General features: G+C 40.8%; 2 protein-coding genes across 2 annotated transcripts; one reads left to right on the top strand and one right to left on the bottom strand.

Annotated features, from left to right (window-relative positions):
- The first annotated feature begins 572 nt into the window (after positions 1 to 572).
- rsph10b (radial spoke head 10 homolog B) lies at positions 573 to 6,416 on the top strand. Its single transcript, XM_073490298.1, has 16 exons — positions 573 to 842; positions 945 to 1,020; positions 1,688 to 1,756; positions 1,966 to 2,139; positions 2,216 to 2,301; positions 2,387 to 2,507; positions 2,752 to 2,824; positions 2,924 to 3,036; positions 3,115 to 3,304; positions 3,401 to 3,509; positions 3,872 to 3,951; positions 4,209 to 4,357; positions 4,595 to 4,699; positions 4,799 to 4,966; positions 5,322 to 5,421; positions 5,517 to 6,416. The coding sequence occupies exons 1-16, from the start codon at positions 589 to 591 to the stop codon at positions 5,732 to 5,734; spliced, it is 2,085 nt and encodes a 694-aa protein (XP_073346399.1). The 5' UTR covers positions 573 to 588; the 3' UTR covers positions 5,735 to 6,416.
- On the bottom strand, positions 6,324 to 12,676 carry dlgap5 (discs, large (Drosophila) homolog-associated protein 5). Its single transcript, XM_073490297.1, has 19 exons — positions 12,556 to 12,676; positions 11,324 to 11,571; positions 11,050 to 11,222; positions 10,883 to 10,951; positions 10,741 to 10,780; positions 10,563 to 10,664; positions 10,333 to 10,431; positions 10,056 to 10,130; positions 9,910 to 9,947; positions 9,686 to 9,822; positions 9,304 to 9,468; positions 9,127 to 9,215; positions 8,819 to 8,979; positions 8,613 to 8,714; positions 8,166 to 8,421; positions 7,425 to 8,074; positions 7,140 to 7,308; positions 6,770 to 6,813; positions 6,324 to 6,602 (listed from the first exon to the last, which is right to left on the bottom strand). Exons 2-19 carry the CDS (start codon positions 11,559 to 11,561, stop codon positions 6,495 to 6,497), a joined length of 2,715 nt encoding a protein of 904 aa, XP_073346398.1. The 5' UTR covers positions 11,562 to 11,571; positions 12,556 to 12,676; the 3' UTR covers positions 6,324 to 6,494.
- Between the last annotated feature and the right edge of the window lie 496 nt (positions 12,677 to 13,172).

The following is a 13,172-nucleotide window of genomic DNA, read 5'->3' as shown; positions in this document are numbered from 1 at the left end:
TTTGCAGATATAGTTTGATTATACAAAATATAATCAAAAAATAAATTATGATGTGATATTACAGATTGAAAACCTTATTGACCTGAGGGGAATTTCAAAAGCTGCCCAGCAGATAAACAATAGAAAGAAGCTGAATCACTTTAACCAGATTCAACATTCAAGTGATGGAGACATTTATGCATCAATAAATGGTAATGCACAATGAGTACTTTTACTTTTGGTACTTTAAGTATATTTTGATGCTAATACTTGTTTACTGTTGTACTGTTGTATTGCTACTTTTACTGAAGTACAAGGTCTGAGTACTTCTACCTCTGGTAATAAACAACATATGTATGGTTAAATCCAGTGGTGGAGGAAGTATCTAATACCACACTGTGATTATACCCCACTACAAGTAAAAGTCCTGCATTTTAAACCTTAAAGTATGAAGCATTAGCAGCCCAATTTACCTAAAGTGTCAAAAGTAGCACATTAGCTCTTTTGACTGATGAAGGTTGCCGTAGGTGGAAGCGTTCGTTACCACAGAGACTGTTACCATGGAGAGATTCCTTGCTTGAACGACAGATAGCCTACATAAAGCGCAGAATGAGACAGGGGGAAGAAAAGGAAAAAAACACGATACAAAACGACAAACAGGACACCGAGCAAACGTGCGGAAACGCAGAATTACCACAGACAGCGGGGGGGAAACAAAAAAGAAAGTTAGTGAGCATCTCTGTCAGTTTGAAGGCACATTCAGCGGATGTGGTAGAGAACCAAAGCCGTCCTGTCAGTGATGAGCAGCCCGAGAGTGAAGACATTTATAAACTTCCAACACTTTTTAGCTTAGTTGTGCAGAGGTAAATACACACCAATAACATTCATTACATAATTATTTTTAGAGCATCCTTACGTTAAACTGGCTGTAGCTGAAAGTGTAAATTGTAGTGTCGCATTTACAGATACGAAGGGGGGACATGTGAAGGTCTGTTTCATGGAGAAGGAGTCGCCTGTTTTGAAGGAGGCCATATGTACAAGGTACGGTGCGAATGACGTCATATTTTGATGCCATGGGGGAAAGACTATCTTTGATTTTTCAGCAGCCTACAGTTAATACTTACTTTATGTATATTTTAGCCTATTGTAGAACATTAGGCAAACAATTGTCAATTTTAAAAAAAACAAAAAAAATTTAGAAATATTTCAATCGGTAAGAATATTATTTTCTTTTTCAATTTATTTAAAGGGGCAATATGTAAGAATATCAGTCAATACATTGACGACTTCACTAAAAATATCAACAGAATGTGGAGGAATGACAGTATTGACATTATTAGGTCTGTGTATTGTAGCATGCTAACCAGCTAGCCCTGTAAACACTAACACTTCCTTGGTGTTCTGAGCTTCCAGCCCTGGCCACTAGCTGCACGGCTAACTGAGCTAACTAGCTAACGGCAGCTAAAATTGGCAGCAGTTAGTCATTACTCTATTATGTTGCCCTATATTTGCTGAGTATGAATTCAACAAGTGGCCAATTCTTACGTATCGCACCTTTAAAACTGCTTGAAATTGTATTTCTATTGTTTTCCTTTAAATACATTAATTTATCGTACTCTTGTGTATTACCAAGACAAAAATACAAATTTCATTTGCAGTAAGAATTAACAAAACTATATCATTAAGTCACTGCTTTGTTTCACTGAAGGGGATGTTTTCCAAGGGATTTATGGATGGACACGGTGTCTTCACACAGACTGGCGGAATGAAATATGAGGTAGGGCACAATAATGAAAATAACTTAAATTTTATTAAGGAATTTGTGCTTAATAAAATTTAAAACACCATGTGTACATAAACCATTCTAAACATGCCACTGTATACATACATATTCAAATAGAATAGGTAAAAAAAAAAATTGGAATATAATAAAATAGTTTAACAATAAATGCAAACAAAATCTTGAAGTATATTCTTATCTAACAGGGAGAATTTGTGTGCAACATCCCCATGGGCCAGGGCACCTACACCTGGCCAGATGGCAGTTCCTATGAGGGTGAAGTGTACAATGGTATACAACATGGGACTGGAACCTACAAATGTGCAAAAACTGGTGTATACTACACAGGGCAGTGGGATCGGGGCAAGAGGCACGGAAAGGTATGATCTACCAATTCATAATTAAGGTACAGTCTTTTTTAAAAAGATTTCTTTAAATTGATTGTCTTTGTTTCAGGGCACAGTGTATTACAATCAGGATAAGACATCTTGGTACAAAGGAGACTGGGTGAAGAACAGCAGAGAGGGAAGGGGAGAGAGACGGTATGTATGGAGTGCACGGCTAATCTGTAGCCTGAGATTAGGCTTCAATTTGAAATGCCTAAAGGTGACATATGTGTCTTAACAGCTACCCCTCTGGTAACCTTTACTCTGGTGAGTGGAAGAACAACCAGAGACATGGAGAGGGCACGATGAGGTGGCTCATACTGGGACAGCAGTATGTTGGATTGTGGCAAAATGGAGTTCAGGTATGAAACCATGCACACTTATATGTAGTATTATCTTAGACTTCTTACAGACTATTTATATCAACATATCCAGCTGTTAATCAAGCATCCAACAAGTTTTCCAAAGAGAGTGTCGTACTGTATGTGCATTTTGCATCAAAATGTACTCAGAACTTACTTTTTTGCCACTTGTTTGACTCACTCAAATTCAGTAACACACCTATGATACACATACTGTATATGTTAAAGAAAATTCTATTTTAAGGTAGGAGAGCTTGTGGATGATCAGATGATGACACACAATCTGAGAGGAAATGGAGCTCCCATCCCTCCATGTGGTAAACACCTACAGTATTTTCAAAATTCACATGAAGGAGATCATTAATAGTGTTACAGTATGCTGGTACACTGGCTCACAGTTTTGTGTCTTGTTACAGGTGCACTTTCTCTGTCAGGCAGTGATTCATCTATCTCAACAGACATGGCTCTGAGCATTGAATATCTGCTGGATATAATCCCTGAGAGAGAGCGAGGCACCGAGCGCACAAAGGTCAGGTCCTGCGTCACTATAAAATCTTTTCCCCACATCCTTATTTTCAATGTGGATCCTGATGCTCATGTGTAACAGGTGGAGTTTGCGGTAATGATGCATGGCACAGAGCTGAGGTCCATCTACAGTTTTTACAGCAGACTTGGCCGGTCGCGCTCCCCAAATAACACCTCCTTGCTGACACGCCTGCAGTTCTGGCGCCTGCTCAAAGACTGTAAGATCCACCATCAAGACATCACTCTGACACAGATTGACCGTTTTATCAGAGGTGAGAACCTACACAGACACAGGATAGGACATCAATGGCATTATAATTACAGTAGTTTTGGACACTGCTTAATGTTTTTCTCTCTGTGTGTCTCAGAGGATGTCACTACAGCTGAGATCCACTCTCCATTTGCCACTATACTTCTTCATAGGTTCCTCAGCTATCTTGTGGTTGTGGCCTACCACATTTACCATAAGGACATGGTGTAAGGGATGACTCCTAATAGATCTTCAACATTAGATGAAACACTTGTAACTCTTGATGAAGAATCTAAGAAAAACAGCCAAGTTTCTAGCCATGCTAGCATATCGTTTCAAAGGCATAACAGCTAATGGCTCTAGTGCTTCATTGTAGCGCTAGAGTACTTCTATTAAATATTTTCCAGTTTGAACAGAGCTGAAGAGGTCAGATATTTTTCAAACTATAAATGTGCTCTATTGGTGATAGCTCAAGGCTTTTGCTCAAAAAGCAACATGGGGACACAAAAAAACTACCAATGTAAGGACACAACTTAGTATAAACTTTTTTTTTAGCCTTGGTGAAGAAACATTACTTCTCTTTTCACAGGTCACAAAATAACCTTCTGGCTGCCTGCTTTTCCAAACTGATGACAGACAACATCCTTCCTAATGCTAAGAATGTAAAAGGTGCTAACACTGTAATGTTAAAGGCTCATGTGTACACACGTATTAGATGTCAAATGAACCTGCAAACTGAAAATTTACAGCATCAGAAGCCTCAAATGTGGAAAATATGGCAGCATAACCAGATATTTAAGCATTATTTAGCAAAATAATGATGAGAAGAACATCAGTGTGCAGGTTCCTTGTCCGTCTACTGTGAACCTATTACAGTGAACCTACTGTAATAGCTGTGTTTGTTGACTATGACTTTGTTGATCCAGACTTCCTGTTTAAGCAGCCAGACTGTGCTGTGGTGGCTGTGAACTATTTGAAGAAGAGCTGGGAAATCTATCAGACCTACTGCGAAGTCAGTGTGGCCGCCAGAGATGATCAAAGCATGACCTGCCGGCACCTGCTGTGGCTGTTTAAGGTGCAACACACTGCAGCATTAAGATAACCATATTTTTTAACTGCTGCATTATTGTTCCCAACTAACCATAGGAAAAGGATGCAAATCCTGTTGCTTGTTACTACAGAAAAAGCCAGAGGGTTGGCCAATTGTGAATGACTCGATTAAAGAATTAAATGTATTGTATGGTTATAAATACAAGGAACTTCTACTAACATTCAGTTTGCATTAGTGGTCGACTGTTTTTCTCTCTGCTAGGATCTCCATCTGCTGGACAATAACCTGACCACATTGAAATTAATGGAGATCATCACAGCAGAGAGCCGTGACCCCAGCAACCTGTCCTCCTGTCTGGATTTGGAGGTCCACCTCTAGTGTCTACAGACTCATTCGTTATGTCTCATTGTCCTTTACAGATTAACATTCTGTGTCATTGTCCTTGTCCCACACCTTCTGCTGCAGATCACATTCCTGGAGTTTTTTGAGGCACTCCTGGGCTCCGCTGAGGTGAAGTGTCAGCAGGTTTCTGTAGGCCAGGAGGAGGGCCAGTCACTGTTCAGCCCCAAGGATCTACCTGAGGGGGAGGCCAGCGAGAAAATCTTGCAGACTACAAACAGCCCTTCCCAGTCGGTCAGATTCTTTCTCGAGTCACTGATGCCTTCTGCACACCTTACCACGCTATGTAAAGAATGTAGTCATTCCAGCAAACTGTGACTTTTATACTTATACTACTAGGTAAAGCTGAGAATTCTGCACAAGAAAACAATTTACAGGGTTTTTTTCTATCCTGGTGGCAGCTCCAATGAATTGCATTTACAATTTTTCACAGCCAACACAAGTTATGACTATCTGTTGAGAAATCACTCATCTTTATGTGAAAAGATTAAAAAAATATTCAATATTGATATTAGTGTTGTCCCACCCCTGTTGATAATGCTGAAATATTCTGCAATCTTTATAATCATGTAATTACATCTTATCATAGATAGAGAAATCAAGTGACACAGCAGAATTATCCAACGCCCAGGACATGGAGGGTCCACAAGATGTCAAGACTAAAGGCAATGAGGAACCTCAGTCTGCAGGTTTGTTTTCTTGGTAATTTACTAGTTTAGTTTTTGGCTTTAATCTTCAAAAATACTTTCTAATATTATAAACACACATCTCACATTTCCTGTAGAACAAACAGAAGAACCTAGAGGTGAAGGACATGGGGTGCAATCAAGAGGAATGGAGGTCCAAGACCATGAACTGGGCCTTTGGATTAAGACCATCCATCAATTCTTCAACCATTTTTTCTTCCCAGCTTTTGAACATTACCAGTTAGTGTCCAGAAATATGAAAGAAAAGCTCCACCTGGAGACCAAGAGATGCATTGCTCTGGTCAAGAACCAATAAAGAGCCAGGTAGCACACTTAAGGCAACATTATATAGTCAATGGCTCAGTCTATGTATGAGTTTATACCAGTCATGAGATTTAACCAAGTACAAGAGTTGTTTAGTTCACTAGTTGACACAGATAAAGTCTAAGCAGAATTATTGGCTTAATGTTACTGTATTTCAACTTGTTTGCATCAAGAATTCAAGCCACACTCCTTAGTCATAAACACAGCCACCAGATGGCACCCATCACTCTCCCTCCATGTAGCTTTTAATATCAGCTCCGCACACGATTGTGCCATTAGACATGTATAGTGGTTAATGTTGTGCTGTATTGTGTTACAGGTAGAATGATGATGCAGTAACGAACACAGGATGAAGCCAATTGCTCTGTACCTCAACTATCCAAACAGTATAAAAAATTAACAAAATGCTTTCAAATACAGTGGTACCAGTTTCATGGTAAGGAAAATTAAGTGTTATCATATCATGTACATTGCTTATCCAGGTTTTGAATACAGTAAAATCTCATACTGTGTCAATAGCAATAGTAATAAAAGCACCGAGTACATTTGTGCCTTCAGATGTGAATAAAGAGTACTGACCATTTCCTTGTAGTAACTAAAACTTTAATAAGATCAAACTGCAGACAAAACTATTTTCCATTGATCTAAAAATAAAAGTCAGAATCACAAAGATACTTTTTTTCACCAAAAAGAGTTAATAGTAGTAAATATGTCAAAGTTATAAATGTAAAAGAAAATATATTTTTTGTACATTAGAGAGGAGGGGTGAAGACCATGAGGTCACTTGGACAGACAGACTGGCGTATCCGGTCCTTCAGGTCCGGGGTGAAGAGAAGCAGGGCAGAGTCTGCTGTCTGGGCCTGAGAAATACAGAAAGAATATTCAGCAATAATAAAGCCACAATAAAGAAATACAAGAAGAAATAAAAGCTAATTTAATTGATTATTCAGTGTGGATTAAAAGTGAATATTTGGAAGTAAAAAATAATTTAAAAAAGAAAAGAGAAAAAAAAGGGAAAAACTTTGACCTGTGGTGACTGAGGAGTTAACACTGAAGACACCGGTGGCAGTGCTGTGATGACAGTGAGAAGTGAGCAGAACAGTGAGTTAAGACATACAAGTGTGCACTTTGTTCAAAATAAACCTGTGCCAGAAGAATACAGTGTGGTAACTCCCTTATAACCAGGCAAGTACAACATTTTCTTTAAAATAAAAAAAAAGAACGAAGCCAAAATAATCTTGCTTTCGCAACTTTTACTGCAATTCCTTCAGTATGAATTTTAGTTTTGCTCATTTAAAACAAATCCCAACTCCGACCGGATGCATTAGTGCTGAGCTATGAAACCCAGGCGTACACATTGTGCGTGCATGAACGGTACCTATGGGCATCAATCATACCTGCTTCTTGCTGAGTAAGCAGGTCTTCAGATTGACTTCTGGGACTCTCCATTTCGACATCCACTGCCATAGGTGAGAGGGTCTCCATGGCAACTGGCTCCCCCATGGGTGACAAGCTGCAGCTCTGTGAAGGCTGGAGGTAACGCTCAAAGTCCAACCCAGGAAGTTCCTGAAATGACAAGAGAATAACTTTGTTGTATAGCAAGATTGGATTAGAGGTTTTATTAAAAGGGCATCCTATGAGGCTGAGATTTTTCAGTACAGTGAACCTGAAAATGCGTTTACCTCGACAACTGAGCTGTCTGGAGTGTGACACACAGACTCCTGGGTCTGCACTGGGCCCTGCACAGCGGGAGGGGACGAGATTGGAGGCTGACTCGGAGTCACGCAGGGTGACAACGTGAAACTCAGACACGCTGACAGCTCAGGGGCCTGGGAGACCGGAAGAGGTACTTTGCACGGAGAGGGGGAAAGTCTTGGAGAGAGAGGGAGGTCAATATCGACAACTTCAGCTGCTTCATCTTGCTCCTCAACTACAGAAATTGATGGAAGTGAATGTACAGGTGTTGCTATGCTCAGTTCAGGAGCCGTTTCTGACTGTTGTGCAGGGCTTCCCTCAGGCTGGGTGTTGTCTGAAAGCACTTCCTTCACAGGTGAAAAACAAAGAGAGACATTTACAGTGTCCTTTCTCTTCTGGGATGACTGAGGAGTGCCATGCTGAGACTTTGGCGCTTGCGCCGGGGTCTGGTTGAGGGTAAGGCGGAGTTGGGCAGGAGTTTGGGTGGGCTGAGCAGGAGAGGCGGCAGCGGCGTTAACAGGAGTCAGTGCCAGTGCTAGGGATCGTCGAGTTACTCTTCTGGGAGAGAGGTAGTTGGAGCAGGGAGAGGCCTGAGGCAGCACGGCGGCACTCAGACGGCTGGATCTCCTCACTGTACCTACAGATATCAACACATACAAAACACCTTTAAGACTAAATCGTATAGATCAGGCAGCAGGATGAATGAAAATCAAGTTTTTTTCTCTCACCTGATGTTTTGGCTGGACTCTCCACCTGGAAGAAGCCTCCATCAAAGACCACTGAGTCAGTCGGTTGGGGTTCTGCCTGGGGTTGTGGTTCCTGAGAGTTGTGGCTGGTGTCGTCCTTATCAGTACCAGCATCCGTTTCGGTTTTCTCTGCCTCCGCTGCCTGCTGTCTGGCTTTCATGGCTGCTTTGGCTGCAGCCAGGCGAGACTTTGCTGCCGTTTTGGTTCCTGTTGGCTTGGTGGGTGCAGCTGATGGTTTCTGGGAAAGGACAGGACAGGAATAATTTGGTCAACTGTTATTTTAACTCAGAAATAGAGACCTCACTTACACACTTACACACACTTACACACACACACACACACAATAAAGTTTATAGAGTATAAAGAAGGGCCCCAGGATGGACAGTTTTTTTTTTGTATTATTATTTTTCCTTTTATCACCATTCTCACCTTCACTACTTTCCTCTGTCGCGGCAGTGGTTTGTGCTCCTCTACCCAGCCACGACTCTCTGCTTCCTTCAGAGCATCAAACTTCTTGTTGACATCCTCTACCTGAAAGATGGCAAAAAAGCAGAAAAAATATTAATCTTTCTTCTTCCTTGTGTGGTTGGTTTCTGAAACAAAGTGATGTCCCTCTCTTCTTATGAGGCACTCGCCTGGTAATAAACCATGTCCCAGAATCCCTGCAGGTCAGTGCAGGTGGTGATCTTCTCCCCTCGGCCCAGCTCGCAGTCGTCCACCAGACCGCTGAACTGCTTGAAGCGCTCCTTCATCAACAGCCTCGCTTGGCCGACTGCTGTACGCATACGGTCTCTCACTGAACAGACAAGAGCAAGAATGACATCGATTTACACTAATTTGTTAAATGGATGTGGTCATGTTTCCCGAATTAAGATCACGACCTTTTACAGCACTAAATTTAAAACATGGCTACATATTCAGGATGGTGAGAAGATAAACTCACTCTCTTCTGGGATGGACTCATCCTCCACTTTAGACTCCCAGACGACACAAAGACTCATCAGTCTGTCTGTCTCATTGGCAATTTCCAATCTGAATAATATACAAATAAGAAAATGATTTAAAAACATTGACTTTGCAAAATCAGAACAAGAAATGCAGCAAAAGTTAGGTATGTCACCTAAAGTATGGTACGTCATGCTTTGATTCCAGGGGGCTGCCAGGAGTCGGAGGAGCCACTGTGGGAGGAGGAGAGCGGCGGGGGGACTTAGGCGGAGAGGGCTCGCTTGTCTCAGCCTGAGGGTCAGTGTCAAACGCAGGGGCCGCAGGAATACAGAAGGTGGGGCTAAAGTCGCATAGAGTAACAAAATGGCATAAAGGAAAGAAAACATTGCAAGTTTTAACTACATTTCTTAGAGGTGTCAAAGACAAAAATCTTTAGCATGGGTTTAATATTTACTATTTACATAATAGGGCTTACGTGCAATAATACAAAAGCTTTAAAGTGTTTTAAATATCTTCAACAATGACTATAAAACAAACAAGATAGAAAACAGACAGACCTTGGTGTTAAGAAGGCATCTGCGGAGCGGGGAGTGAGAGGTTCAAACCTGAAGGATGACAAGCCAGTGGGAGCCTGGAAAACAAAACCCTGGGGAGCAAAGGAGGTCAGCGCTTCAACAGGATCCAGCTCAGGCTCCTACGCAAGACAGAAACAAATTAATTAATCATTAATCAAAACAACAACAACAACAACGTCGTGTGTAGAATTCCCAGAGATGCTCACCTTTGGGACAGCAGGCTGGACAAAGTTGTTGTCAGTTTCTGTATATCAAAAGGAAAGGTTATCAACAAAAACATTGTGTCAGAAATTTAAAAAGTCCATGCAGGGAAAACAAAATGGATATTTGATATTTTTACATTTAACGATACCTTCACAGTTCTTTTCTTCGTCAGAAGGGGGGGCCATAGTGTTGACAAATGCTCTGCTTCTTGTAGGTCTTACATCTGAGGGGAAAGAATTTAAAAATATTACAAGTAGTTTCAAACAAAAGTGTCTCTCCCCGTTTAGTTCTGAATCTCCAGCGCTTTTACAGCAAATAACAATAATAAAGATAATAATAATAATGATAATAATAACAACAACAATAATAATAATAATAATAATGATAATAAACTGCTTCAAATATGGCCATTGCTCTGTGTGTACCTGCAGGCTTGTCCTTAGGTTTGTCCTTCACTACAGGAGCTGCTGTAACAGGAAGCCTGTTGGCTGATCTGGTGGACAAAGGTCTTACGACAGGCTCCACTACACCAGGAAGACATGACACAGAGACACAGACTGAGATGCAAATAAGGGAACACAATAGGGTGAAACCAACACGATAGCTGGTCGGAAGGTACAGTTATGTGTGAGGATTTCGATTCTTATTTTGTTACCTGCACAAACTTTGGTCTTGGTCTGCTTTGCTGGAGCAGGTGCAGGAGCAGGCTTGACAGGGGCTGCCCGGCTCCTAGTTGATCTTTCCACAGCAGGTTGAGCTACAGGAGGAGTCAGAGGTCAGATCTAAAAAGCACCACAGTCTGCTTAAGTAAAGGCACGTTCACTTAAATTTACCTTTCTTTGCTGCAGTATTTGGATCCTGAATCTTGAGAGGCTGTAGAAATTTTAGCAAAAGAAACAAAGCACATGTTAGCTTTTAGCGTTATGGAAATTAATATGAGAACATGTGAGAAAGATATTTTAGAGAAAGTAGTACCCTCTGCACTTGCTGTTTCATTGAACGAGTGACTCTGGTACTCTGGGGTGGAGCTGTGTTCACTTTTGTCTGGAAGACAAGCAAATATTGCATGTTGATCATTGGAGTCCTACATTTGGGGAAGATATTGAAAGTAAATACTAGTCTACGTGCGAGTCATCTTTCACCTCCTTAGCTCTGGTTGAGGCAGCTGGGACAATGATAAGAGTGTCCTTCGGATGATACACGCCAGTCTTGAAAATCCCTTTACGCTCCTTCTCTCTCCTTTCCTTCTCCTTCTCAAGAGTCTTACGCTCTTTCCAGCGCTCAAGCTGTTTCATCCTCTCTTCTAAGGCCATTTCTGTGGAGGAAAGGGTGTGTGGTGAGTCACAAATTAGCTAGAATTATGGGCATGAAAAAAGGGTGGCACAGTTTTAGCAGTGATGGCGAATAAAGCCTTACTTTTATCAAGTTTTGTACTGTTCATCGTCTTCTCATGAATGGTCGACATGTTGGCCATCGCAATGGAGGCATCCAGGGAAGAGATTTCCAGCTCTGGGAGCTTGTCTAGATGCCTGCGTGTGTTCACGGCTCGCTCTCGGTTCTCCTTCTGGGACTGAGACCTTCTACGGGACAATTTTACCCTCAGCATAGACACACTGGTGTCCCTCTGGCGCAGGTGAGAAAATCGAGACTCCATGTTCAGGTATCTGCAGTCAATAGGAAGAGGAACAGATGATGTATTATAAGCACACTGCCTGAGACAGTTATCAGAGGTATCGAAACACATCATATTAGATGTGCTAGCCACCATGAAACTTACACAATAATGGAGGTACTCATTTTGGAAAGGGGTTTTAGATAACATAATGATACCTATTTTGTACTGTGGTAAACCATTACAGCTCTTGTATCTGGTGACTGTATAGGAATTCGATTTAAAAAATGAAACAAAAGGCTTTAACAGACTTTTATTGTCATGTCATTCGCTTTATACTTTTTGTAGTCAACAAAATTCAAAACATTGATGGCAAATCAAAATATATATGAAACAAGCAGCTTCCTATCAAAATAAATAAAATTAGCAGACACGACAAACGCTATGTCAAATATGTGAACTATACACAATTGTATTTCTTTTTTGCTTTGTTGTTTACGTCCTGGGAGGTTTGACTCAAACCTAAAAGTTTGACGCTAACGTTGACGGATTAAAGGTTTTTTTAAGAAATACGTAATACTCTAATGTTAACGTTATATCAACCAAACCAAACAACATGGCATTAAGTGGCGAAAGTGGGCCATTGTGTGAGTCAGCACACGTTATAACCTTCTGTGTGTATAAAGAAACAACTTTCCTGAACCATTTCACGTTACACAACACCGAAGCTAACGACAGCTTAAAGGCAGTGGTTCAAATATCTAACGTCAAGTTTAGCTAACTTATCAAAGCCTAAAACAATTTCACTTCGACCACTTACCGTAACCAAGTTAAGTTAGCTTGCTAATGTTTAAGTCCGTGAAAACTGCGAGAAACTAGATTGGTGCAAGCTGTATGTTAACACGTTAGCCACCAACTCAACTAGCTAAATATTGATCCTGAAACAAGAGGAAGCCACGAGCCACCGTAACGGTTCATTTAGCAACCAAAGGTTTACAACTATTTTGGAAAATGTATAATTACACAGCCATCTTACCGTACTCTCTTTTTAAAAAACACGTATAAAAACAAACTTCCTCTTCGGGCCGTCCAGTAAAAAAAACTTGCTACACAACGGACGGACTCAGTTGAGCCTGAAAAACACAACAATCATGGCGGGTGACTTTTTGAAATGAATCTACGGTGACGCTGATTGGCTGCAAACCAGACAGGAACGGTGCGCTCTGATTGGTTCTTCTTCTTCTTCAGGTTTTTTCGATGGTTACAATTGCATGATTTCACGCCATCTATTGGTCTGTAGTGTGAAGTGCAAGTGTATCAATTTACTGTTACTCGTGTTTTGTCATGTTTTTCATTCGATATACAATATTAACACACGTTTTTCTCGATATATGTCACAGTAAATATATATATATATATTCATCTTGCAGTCTGCTTAATATAGGCCAATAAGTCTCAATTTCTGTTTAACATTTCTTCTAAGAAATATGTACCATTTGTTTTTGTCCTCCAGATTTACATTTTGCATTTGTAGATTTTTCATAAGAAAGCTACTATAAGGAGCTTTCATTTCACATTTCTCACAAAGTTATTCCATCAGGTCCCTGAAACAATAAACGTGTAATCTCCTCCATGTTCCAGGGTCAAATTCCA

This window comes from Pagrus major, chromosome 20 (genome assembly GCF_040436345.1).
Source record: "Pagrus major chromosome 20, Pma_NU_1.0".
NCBI lineage: Eukaryota > Metazoa > Chordata > Actinopteri > Spariformes > Sparidae > Pagrus > Pagrus major.
Note: the sequence above shows the minus strand (reverse complement) of the source record. Positions and strands in the feature narration are given on the sequence as shown.

Bases quoted from the DNA above. Each gene is read 5' to 3' on its own strand.
- rsph10b (XM_073490298.1), top strand. From the start codon at position 589: ATGAGACAGGGGGAAGAAAAGGAAAAAAACACGATACAAAACGACAAA. The intron at 2,302-2,386 runs GTATGTATGGAG...GTGTCTTAACAG, and splicing joins GAGGGAAGGGGAGAGAGACG to CTACCCCTCTGGTAACCTTT. The intron at 3,510-3,871 runs GTAAGGGATGAC...CTCTTTTCACAG, and splicing joins ATTTACCATAAGGACATGGT to GTCACAAAATAACCTTCTGG.
- dlgap5 (XM_073490297.1), bottom strand. From the start codon at position 11,561: ATGGAGTCTCGATTTTCTCACCTGCGCCAGAGGGACACCAGTGTGTCT. The intron at 9,469-9,685 runs GTCTGTCTGTTT...ATGCGACTTTAG, and splicing joins GATGCCTTCTTAACACCAAG to CCCCACCTTCTGTATTCCTG. The intron at 6,603-6,769 runs GTCAAAGTTTTT...TGTATTTCTCAG, and splicing joins TAACTCCTCAGTCACCACAG to GCCCAGACAGCAGACTCTGC.